The 11,997-nt window shown below is 39.0% G+C and overlaps 1 protein-coding gene across 1 annotated transcript in view; it reads left to right on the top strand.

The window, feature by feature from the left end:
* Nucleotides 1-11,997, top strand: part of NRXN3 (neurexin 3) — a 1,892,810-nt gene that overhangs the window by 43,319 nt on the left and 1,837,494 nt on the right. Inside the window, exon 3 of the mRNA XM_027844705.1 lies at nt 11,030-11,059. Coding sequence (XP_027700506.1) covers nt 11,030-11,059 — 30 coding nt within the window. The remainder of the gene's footprint in view (nt 1-11,029; nt 11,060-11,997) is intronic.

Here is an 11,997-nt window from a genome sequence, read left to right as displayed (position 1 = left end):
TAGATAGATAGATAGATAGATAGATAGATAGATAGATAGATAGATAGGTAATAGAATAGATTTAGAGCTAGAAGAGAGTCTAGAGCTCACCTAATGCAATACTCTTACTTTACAGATGAAGAAACTGAGGCTTAGAGAGGTTACGTAACTTTCCCAAAGCTAGATAGCTATTAAGTATCAGAAGTGCGATTTGAATTCAGATCCTCTGAGTACAAATCTAGCACTTATCATTAGTTAGGATCATAGATTTAGAGCTAAAAAGGACCTTAGGGGTCATCTATGTTGAATCCCCTCATTTTTTACACATAAGGAAACCTGAACCCAGAAAGGGTAAATGAATTGCTTAATATCATGCAGAGAATAAGTAGCAGTCAGGATTTGAAACTAGTTTCCTGACTACATAACCAGAAGTTTTTCCCATTACCTCAAGCAGCCCTGTGTGCATCTTCCCTGTATTTGCAAATATTTGTAGTCTAGTAAGGTCATGTTTCCTTCTTGCTAATCTCCATAGCCTGTTTCTCAGCTCCCTTGAGGGATAGAGGTAAAGTCACAGTTTCCACATTCTAAGCTCTATACCAGGTCCTCTAGTCAATGAGAGCTACTGCTCTTTTGTAAATGGTGAGTCTGTTTGGAATCAAGGTCTGGTCCTGTTAGAAACAGTCATCCTCTCAATCCATATCTATGTGGGAGATGAGATAGGGCTGAAGGAGGAGGGAGGGACCCATATGTTATTATGCTCCTCCATTTCAATTCCAAATAGCTGAAAGGCAATGAGGCATCAATTGGTAATTATAATATTGCCATGCACAGCAAGAAAGACAGGCAGGACTTAAACAAAGGAGATCTGAGAGACCACTTAACCCAGCCTCCTAATTTTACAGAGAAAGAAACTCTTGCCCAGAGAGTGACTTGCCTAAGGTCATCTAGCTATGTGGAACTAGAGCACAACTCTTCTGTTTATTTAGTACCTTATATAGTAATTTAAGGTTCACAAAGTGCTTTTTTCCCCTACAACAACCCTGTATTCTTGTTCCCACTGTACAGATAAATACTCTATCTACTGTGCCACTATCTGCCTTATGTGTTTGGCCATTCCATTTTAGGGCAGCTTGAACTGTTAGGGCCTTTATTATAGTGAGTAGAAATCTGCATCTCTTGACATTTTTTGGGGGGGGGACAATCAAGATTAAGTGACTTTTCCTGGGTCATCTATCTAGTAAGTATCAGAGGTTGGATTTGAACTCAGGTCCTCCTGACTTCAGGGCCAGTGCTCTAACCTGTATGCCACCCTATCTCTGTAACTTCTACCCATTGATCCTACTTCTTCTTTCTGAGTTCAAGAACAAGAGTCAGCCCTCTTCTACATGTAACTTTTCCCGTATCTGAACACAATGATATTTACCTTAAGTCTTTTTTAGACTAAAGCTTCTCAATTTCTTCACCTGATCCTCATATTGCATAATTTTGAGTCCTTTTGCTATCCTGTTTGCTCTCCTCTGGACAGGTGTCAGCTTATTTCTTTTCTGAAATGTGATACTTTTACCTGGACATAATACTTTTTTATACTCTCTGACTGGACAGAATGAATGGGTCTAGCTGGCATGGTGGTACATGCCTGTCATGTCTCTTACCAGGGAGGCTGAGACTGGTGGATTGCTTGAGGTCAGGAGTTCTGAGGTACAGGGGGTTAAAATGATGGGGTATATACATTGACTTTACCATTAAAATGGTGAGCCCCGGGGTCAGGGTGGGACACTTAGGTTGCTTAAGGAAAAGTGAACTGATCCAGGTCAGAAATGGAGAAGGCCAAAGTTCTCATGCCAATCAGAAGGATGTGGATATGAGATGTTGATGTACTTCCAGCAAGAGAGAGAGAGAGATCTAATCTTAAAAAAATAAATACAATAGGACTAACACTTCTTTTATGTAAGCATTTATTTCTATTAATACAGATTGCATTATTATTATTATTGCTGTCACATGGTATTGTTGACTTGTATTGAGCATTCAATCCACTAAAACTTCCACAAGATAATTGAAAGTACCTCAGAGGTCATCCCAACTCTACCCCATGTGGAGTAGCGAAAAATTGGCCGATAGTAAAAGGTTTCTGAACGTGAAAGGACCAAAAATTAATTATAAATCAGAAGTGTAATGAATTCAAGGTGTTTCTGGCAGTGCTTGCCTGTGTTGGATCTCACAACTTCATTGCAGCCTAATTTTTGATCACAGAGGATGCAAACTTTGCACTGTGCATGTCCTCAGGCCACGTAACACCAAAGAATGCTGCTGAATTGTGAAAAGGGGTACGAGAGGGAAAAGTTTAAGAAACCCTGATAGTCAAACTTCCTCAATTTTATAGATGAGAAAATTGAAGCCAAAGAAATTAAGTGATTTGCCCAACAACATACAGGTATTGGCCATGCTGAGATCAAAACCTGGTTCCTCTGACTCTAAATTAGTGCCATGTCAACAGACTATGTTGCCCCTCCATCAGAACTCAACGAAAAAGAAAAAAAAAGGCTTATTGATTGTAGAATTGTGTTCCCCTGCCCATTGTTAAGGTACTTAGAGTAAAATTTGAATCCTATTTATACCAAATTGCCTTAATTTCCACATTCTTATAACAGCTAAGGAACCGTGTATTTCCTTCTCTCTCTCTTTTTAGGGGTTACTATTGCTTCCTAAAAGTTATTAATACACAATTTCCCTTTCTTTGACCACCACTCCCTCTCTCATTTTATCCTTGTTCTTAATAACCCCCAAAACACAAGGCAGATATTTGCATTTCATTTTGATTTCAAATAATTTATCCATTTAAAAAAATCCTTGTTGCTTAATAAGAATTGAGTGTTGCTACTTGGCACCATTGTGTAATTAGGGACATTGAATTTCCCTACTTCAAGTTGCAAAGTGAAATGGTACATGTGGATTTTTCACTGAAGAAAAAAAAAAGTTACCCTGAGATCTAGTGAGACAAAAATCTTGGTAGGGATTTTCTTTTTCTTTTTTTTTGCTATATGTGTGAAACCATTATTTTCCATGAGCAGCTCCCTCTCTCTTTCCCCAAAATTCTTGACTCAATTTAACTACAGGGAAAAAAGGAAGGAGCCAAAAGAATTTGAAATGTTTGAAATGCAGGTTTGAGAGGAGGAAAGCACAAAGTTGAACGATGGAGGCCTTCACCCAAAAGCCCTGCTCTTGAACATTGCATCTTCCTCAGCCCAGTTCAGTAATGGTTTCTATTCTCTCACGTGGTTGTTCTCAAGATAGGTTCATTGTAGCTTCGGTAACACAGACAAGATATTTCAGATTTACTTTTACGGCTATTTAAGTATGATCTCCCCAATCTGTGAAAGCAGTGACCTCAATGGGAAATTTTCCCTAAGGGCATCAGCCAGTGCATGACATATTTAGGAGGGCTATAACTATATTTTGCATGAGATTTGCATATGATTTGCAGTCAGTTCTCAGGCAATTTTCAAGTTTGAATGCTGTTATCATGTCCCTTCAGGTTGTTTTCTTTTTTGTCTTTTTCTTTTCCTTCTCACACCCACCTTATAGGAGCTTTTATAGGATAAGTTAAAAGTAGGAAGGGAGCTAGGGGGAGAGTGTATACGGGGTGGGAGGTAGAGCTGGTGTGAGCCAGGATGTAGTGGAGAGAGCGGGATTTGGAATCAGAAGACTTGACAACTCTTCCTGTGTGACGGGGCAAACCACCCCTCAGCACCTTCATTTTTATATCTATAAAAGGAGAGGTTTAGACTTAGATGATCTCATATGTTCAATTATCTTATGATCTTGTCAGGGACTAATGGCCTCCAGACATAGCTTGCATAAGACTGTCAAAGTGTGCGTTTTAGATAGGAGAAGTCCTATGTTCTTTTGCAGTCTCCCTTCCCTCTTTTAATGGCCTTGGGTGGGAGGGAAATATTACCAAGGCCTTCTAGTTAGTAAGGATGGATGGACCTTGGTCATAATCAGAATAATTTTGCCAGCTATACTCATGTCTCTATTTTAGATGCACTAGAATGCAGATAAGAGCAGCTAGATGGCACAGTGGAAAGAATGTTGGGCCTGGAGTCAGGAAGACCTGAGTTCAAATCTGGCCTCAGACACTAGCTGTGTGACCCTGGGCAAGTCATTTGACCCTGTTTGCCTCAGTTTTCTCATCTGTAAAATGACCTGGAGAAGGAAATAGCCAACCACTCCAGTATCTCTGCCAAGAAAACCTCAAATGGGATCACAAAGAGTCGGACACAACTGAAACAACTGAACAAAAACAAACAACAAGAATTTAGATGTCATCATCTTTCTTCAGAGGAATTTCTCCGAAGAATCTACAATTTTATCGTATTTTATGCCCTTGATTTTTTTTTGGCAGGATTTTAGGTTTAGAACAGGAATGCACCTTAGAGGTCATCTAGTCCAATATTATCCTTTTGGAGATGAGGAAACTGAAGCCCAGAGAAGTGAAGTGACTTCACATGGTTTGGAAGCGTCAGAGCCTGAACTTGAGCCAGGTCCCCTTATTCCAAATCTGTTGCTTTTTTCTACTGCACTACACTGACGTCCCCATTTCCTTTCTTGTCGATCTTTAGCATCGGCAAATAATGCACAGAATTAGAACTCCAAATAATAGCTCCAAACTGCATTCTGTGTACATCTGAATATCATCGAGGTATAGGAGGCAATGTTGAGATCCCTAGCAGAAATTCTGACTCTCTTCCAAAAGTCAGCCCATTGACAAGCATTCTTCTTTTGTTCTCTAGCGGTGTGCCTAAACTGTGGGCCTCTCTGCTTCTCCTTCTCAACAATAGATTCAATACAAATATGCAACAAATATGTTTTTCCTACCTTTTCTTTTTAAGGTTATTTTCTTTTTAAATTTTGAACATAATCATCTATAAATAAAAGCATTTCCATATACATAGCAAGTCACCAAAAGAGGATTTTATATGAAACTGAATCTCCATTTCATATTGCTTGCTAGCTTTCCTCACTTTTCAAGAGTGATAAAATATCCTTTTATGTATCTTGGTTTGAGTATTTTTCCATACCGATCTATTACTATTCAAAAAAATTTTTTTTTACTCTCCTAAAACCCTTATCATGCTGTCTTTTATTCTTGGCCAATGACTTATCCTCCTACTGAAACATCAAGACCATCAGATATGAATTCCCTTTCTGTATTTAAATGTCTTTTTCTCTTCTAAAACATACTCCAGGGAAGAGTTGCCCCTTAATTGTCTCCCTACTCCCTTTTTGTGTGCCCTTGATTCCTCTTTCTGCCTTTCCCTAAACCTGTATTCCTCACATCCTCTGTCTCAGATCTTCAGTATCTTTGCCCTTCTTCTTCTTTTTTTTAGGCAATTGGAGTTAAGTGACTTGCCCAGGATCCGTGTCAAGTGTTTGGTCTGAGGCCGGATTTGAACTCAGGTCCTCCTGACTTCAGGGCCGGTGCTCTATCCATTGCACCACCTAGCTGCCCCCATCTTTGCTCTTCTAAGGTCCCTGATTTCATTGACTTCTCCTGTGGCTCCTCTTCCTTCTTGTGCCCGCTAAATACGGGTGTCCTTCAAAGTTCAAACTTCACACCTCATCTTTTCTTTTCTATCTTCTCTCCCTTGGAGATTCTGATTTCAGATACTGCATCTCTTCCCAGGGGATTTTCAATTTTTGGTAGGGTCTCTAGAACAAAGGTAGATGGACTTCTCTGTTTCTATTACAGGAATATATCTCTCAAGTCTAGATATTTATTCTCAGCTTTGAATCAAGTTACTTCCCTGCATCTCTTCAGCCCTTTTAAACATTCTATATCGATGTCCCACTGTTAGCTCAAACTCAACAGGCTAAAACTGAACTCATTATCTTCCCCTTTAAAACCATTCTCCTTTCCCCATCCCCAACGCTTCTCCATTTTTGTTCATGGCAGCACCTATCTTACATGATTTCTGTGAGGAAAGTACGTTTAAAACCAGAAGTATTATGTAAACTTATTATTATTATTATTCTCCTAGTCACCCAAGATTAAAACCTTGATGTCATCTCTGAATCTTCCTTTGCCCAACCACTTCCTCTGCATCAAATGAGGTATAAACAACTGAGTATTTCTCAGACTCGTATGAAGAAAACATGTCTTCACTTGTCTGAATGTTCTTGTCTCTAACTCTATATATTGCAAGAGAGAAGGGGATTTCAAAAATGGAAACTATTAGCTTTTCTTTCCAGAACCCTTCCAGGATTTCACCGGGTCTTTTGGCCCTTCTATTCAGTGTCTTTATGTAACACCTTGAGGAGTGACTTGGCTCTTGTTTTTTCTTCCAAGACCCAGACCTGGAGTTCTATTGATTGTTTCTCTTGTAAAGTTCTTCAGACGTTATCATCGTTTCTTGGTACCTCTCCAGTGCTCTGTCATTAAACAGGATGTTCTAGGCTTTTCTTTCACCTAGTTGTGGTATAGTGGAATGTGTACTGGCCTTAGAGTCAGAGGACTTGAGTTCAAATCTTTCCTTTGTCATATACTACTTATGTGACCTTAATAAAGTTACTCAATCTGCAAGTAAAATAAGAGGGTTGGACTACACTGACCTCAGAGTTAACTTTCTGTTCTAGCTGTATAATTCCTATCATGCCCCAGGGTAGGGTGCTCTCCCACAAAGTGCTCTGGCTATGGCTCCTAAAGGGGCCTATGCTTCTCAATCTCTTTGACTCATTATGTCCTTACTCCATAGTTCTGGGGGAAGAAGTCTCCCCTATATTTAAACTAAATTTTTATTGATAGATTTTGCATCATCTACATTTCCTAATGTATTCCTCTCTATTCCCTTTCCCAGAGAGTTGTATCTTAAAACAAATATATATTTTTTTAAATTTAGCAAAATAAATACATCAGAAAGTCTGACATTATAGAGAGTTCTATATCCATAATAACTCACTTCTTCATTTGGTGCCAAACTTGGTAATTAAATTTCACAGCATTACTTTCTTCTGTTTTATTGTTGTTATTTCCTTTTCTATTTTTGTAGTCATTTTATACATTATTTTCCTGGTTCTGCTTACTTCATTTACATCAGTTAACATAAGTCTTCCTGTACTTCCCTATATCCCTCATTTCTTAAAACACAATACTATTTGCACACACATATATATAATATATATAGATATACATATATGTATAGGTATATGTATATAGGTATATCACCACTTGGTGGGCATCTACTTACCAGCTCTTTGCTACTGCAAAAATATTCTCCTATAAATATTTTGGCATATATGGGACCTTTATTTTTGTCATTAACCTCCCTGAGGTATCTGCTTAATAGTGTAATCTCTGGCTCAAAAGGTCAGGACATTTTAATCACTTTTTTAACACAATTCGAAATTGCTTTTCAGAGTGGTTGAACCCACAGCTCCACCAAAAATGCATCAGTATTTCTTCCATACCTCTTCCAACATTGAAATTCTAGTTATGGTCAAAGTGAATCTAATCCTATTTGCATAGGAATTGTGATGGGTATTGATGATGTGTCTCCAAGGGTGTTAAAGCATAGATCTTCAGAGTTTTGGTTTCTTACCTTGTTAAAGTGACTGGCACCCTTTTACGGTGTCTTGGTGTATAACATACTTTTTGTACCATGCAATCCTATCAGCTTTTACAGAAAACTGAAGTCTTGGCTCCATAGTGCCTCCTTTAGGTTTTAAATTTCCACAATTGCCCCTCATTTTTTGGAGGTTCACTAAACTCTAAAACCCCTTTGAAGGGGGCTTCATTCACTGTCACCATTCTTTTATATAGGATCATAGACATAGAACTCAAAGGGACATCAGAGACCATCTCTCCCAACCCTCTCATTTTACACATGAAGAAACTGAGGCCCAGAGAGGCCCAAGGTTACACAGGTAGTTAGCATCAGAGATAGAATTTGAACTCATGTTCTCTAGCTCTCATACCCCATGGTCTTTCAGTTGCTTTTCTTTCTTGTTCCCTTGTAATAGCACACCAACCTGTTAATCAATTCAAAGAAGAATTTTCTCTGATGTCCTATAGGGGAAGATAGAGTAAGGGTAAGGGCACAGTAAGAGATTAGAAACTTAGTTCAGCTTGAAAGGTTCCTGTCATTTTAATCTAGGTCCTCAATACCAGCTATAGAATATATACCTATTCTCCCTAGCTTCTTATTCCTTGATTTTCTTTTTCTTGATCTGCAACTTCATATTAACTAATTTAGAATTCTATCACCATAGAATTGACTGGTCAGGGTGCCATTTATAACTCTTTGGAGTCTTTTCTACCAGTCTGTAACACAGCATGTGGGAGTCTGGGACCTTGACAAGACCTTTCTTCCAAAGGGTCTTTCAGTCCAATCATCTCTGGATCAATTACCCATCAGCCCACTGGGCAAAACTTGGACAAGCTTCTCTTTAACCTTCAAACTTGTTGATTACCAAAGGACATTTTCCCAATCTAATGTCCCTGGGTTTCAACCTTTGATAACTCTGGAGATCTATATGCCCTGGCTCCCTTTGTCCCATCTCTGTTCTTACTGTTCTGCTGGTTCTGTCCTTGATGGAAAACATCTCTTCTATGTGGGCCTTGGACCTTGTGGCCTGAGTGCTGATGCTGTCCATTTTCTATATCCATGAACTAATGCTTCTCCCAAATTCTTTCTCCACTTCTGAACTTGAGCTCCCAGATAGCTCTTCACTACTGCCTGAACAAAGCTGACAGATTCACCTGAAAGCCAACTGAGATTGGACAGCCTTCCCTAGTCCTCAGCTAGAGAGCCACCATTTCCCTCTCCCTCCCCCAGGGAGGCTTTAACAAAATTATTATAATCATTAGATATCACACCATTACATGGATATATCAAAGTAACATATATCTGTCCTGCCCCCACCTCTTTTCCCCAACCCCCAGGAATTGGTATAGGTAGGGTCATCTTGCTGGTTACTAAGTTCTTGATTCTTCCATCACAATCTCTCTTTAATCCATCTTTTCTATTCCCTCACCTCACAACTGGACTATTGCAGTTGCTTTCTAACTTGCCTTTTTGTTGTTCTAACCTGCCTTTCATGCTTTCTTTGTATTCTTTCATTTTGCCCACATCCATAAGTCTAATCTTAAAATAACACTTTTATACCCTCACTCAGTTGCCCAAAGACCTTCAATGCCTCCCCATTATCCACAGGATAAAAATCTTCCCTCCTTCTCCTAGCATTTGAGGTCCTCTACTATATCTCTAATCTACCTTTTCAGGTTTATTTTTTTTTATCTCTTTCCTTAACTGAGCCATCTGCTTCACCCACATTCTTCTGTTCACTGGTCCTTGAATCTCTCTTGTGCTTTTTAATAAGGTACTTGTGAAATCTTGTTCTTGACTGGGAAATTGATGCTGGGCTAGTACAGGAATCTTAGAATGGTTCAAGAGACAAGTTTGGGCCATGCTTCAGAGGAGGTTTCTCTGAAGCAAGCTTGAAACTCTTTTCTTCCTAGAAACATCAGTATCATCTGTGATCCTGGCAGGCACTACTTCATCTTTCCTTATTCTGAGGCACATTTGTATCCAATTATTTCATATAATTTCCCGACAATGCTTTTTGTTTGGAATGTATTATTTCATTGGTAAAAGAATCTCCTAATATGGAAATTCAATCCACTAGTTTAACTCTACCGTTGTCCTGTCATTTATTACAGTTTTAGAGAATTGTCCAGGGGTACCAAGAGGTAAAGTGAGTGGCTAATAATCACTCATAAATAGTGAGTATTTGTCAAAAGCAGGGCTTCAGCCCAGGTCTTCCCGACTTCCTGACCTTTGGAAGCAGTGTGGACAGTATGCTACACTGCCTCTCTACCCTCCAATCTTTTCTGAAACAGATGATGATTTTCTTTGTGAGCACTTTAATTTAATTAAATTTAATTGAGCATTTAATCAATGAGCATTTTATTTAAATCAATTTACTAAGAGTAAATATGCTTCGTGATTTTTATGGTTATGTTATATACATCCATGTATGTAGCATTTATATTGTTGATCCTTACAAAAGCAGTAGTTTGACCCATATTTTACTTCTGATTACTTTTCTAAATTCGTGTTAATCTCCAAAAACATTTAGAAATTTGTTTCCTTTAGAGATTTTCCTTTTATTAATCCCCTTTTCTCCCTGAACTTCTCTTGGGATAAACATTTTTCTGAATCATCTGGATTTGGGGGAAAGTAACAGCAGTAGTATTAACAACAGTAAATAATAAATAAATAGTAAATAACAGTAAAAAATAAATATCTGAGCAACTAGCTAACAAACAGAAATCTTTCACTTTGATAGCTTTATCAAGGCTTGTACTCACCTGGAAGTAATGAGTTCTTTCTTAATAACCTTGCTTAACTTCCATAATAAACATACGGAGAGGTGGCCTTATTACTTTATATGGATATGGGTGTACTTGCTCTCAGCTCAGGTGGTTTCATATATTTAGCACTCTGAAATTCTGTCTTAGGGGGAGTAGGGATCTAGAGGGAAAAGCTGTCACTTGGGAAACAATGCAAGGTAAGTGATGTGATTGAGGAGAGCCCAGTTTGATGAAGTAGGGAGAAGTGTGGAGTTCTCTAGGTTTCCTTTGTTAGGCAGAAATGACTTTAGAGGTACAATGCCAAGGTTTTTTCCTGTGGATCTGAGACCTACGAGGCCTGCCTGAAATGTTACTTTTTATGGGGATCATAGGTGAAAAAAAGGCCCCATTACTGGGTCTAAAGCAGTATACTAAAGCAGGATACTCTTCTTTAACTGGGAAAGCAGGGGTTAAGGCCTGGAGCTGGAAAGTTGGCTAGGCCTAGCATGTGTGTATATATGTATGTGTGTGTATATGTGTGTATGTGTGATGCTATCCTTAATTCTATTCAAATATGCAATCTTCCCAATGCTAATTTGGTGATAGTGTTATAGTTGGGATTATAACTTTATCTTCTTTTTTTCTCCCCCACCTCTCCTCCTATCTCTCTTTTCTTCTCTCCTCTGTCTCTTCCTCAAGGCCTTTCACATCTCATGATGAGTGAACAAGGTAGGTCCTTTGTGGTCATGTTTTCCTCTCTCTGCCTAGCCCCAGATCCTTTCACCTCCACCTCCACCTCCACCTCCACCTCCTTTGGCTGGTCATAGTAGACAATGCTGTTGCTGGCTTTTTGCCTGTACTGCCGTATGCCTAGCTGGGCAGGCTGGCTGCCCTGAGGTGCGGGCATCTACTCGAAACATTATGGTTCCTCAACATTCTGGATTACTCCTCTCTCCCCCCTCCATTCCCTCTGCTTTCTCATGCACCACTACCATTTGTCATACCAAAGGCTGTGTCCCTGCAGTGCTGGGGACTATGCCTCTGAGGAAGAAGCATGAAATGAAGCATGACAGTGGTGATAATGGGGGTGAATGAAGCTAATTTCAGAGCAAGAAAACTGGTAACTCCCTTCCTTCCCTTTCTCCCTCCTTCCCCTGTTGGGGGTGGGGGTGGGATATTTTAAAAACCCCCTTTCCCTTTGTCTTCTCCCTATCGTTCATTGTCCAGTATAATCACTTTGAGATCCTATCTGATAAAATGCATCCCTTGAGGTTTTATTTTTATTAAAAAATATGTATATGCATATGTATGTATATGTATATGTATATATGTGTACATGTATATAAGAGTAACACTTGCAAAAACATGTTAATGCCCTCATGGCATGATTCTAACTCATCATATACCCAGAAGAAAACTGCATATAAAGGTCTGTAAATTCAGCATCTGCAACTTAAAATATTCAAATATACATGGAATAAAATGTGCATGGAATTCAGCTCAGCTAAGCACAGGGTGGGCTGTGAATGGGCCTTTAAAAAAATAAAAAAATTTTCCACATTATCAACCTAAATCAAGGTTCAACAACTGAGCTTATTTTAAAACTATCCTGTTAAACACACACACACACACACACACACACACACACACACACACACACACACACA

Source organism: Vombatus ursinus, unplaced genomic scaffold (assembly GCF_900497805.2).
Source record: "Vombatus ursinus unplaced genomic scaffold, bare-nosed wombat genome assembly UNPS02014945.1, whole genome shotgun sequence".
In the NCBI taxonomy this organism is placed as follows: domain Eukaryota; kingdom Metazoa; phylum Chordata; class Mammalia; order Diprotodontia; family Vombatidae; genus Vombatus; species Vombatus ursinus.
This window is presented reverse-complemented; position numbering and strand designations above follow the sequence as displayed.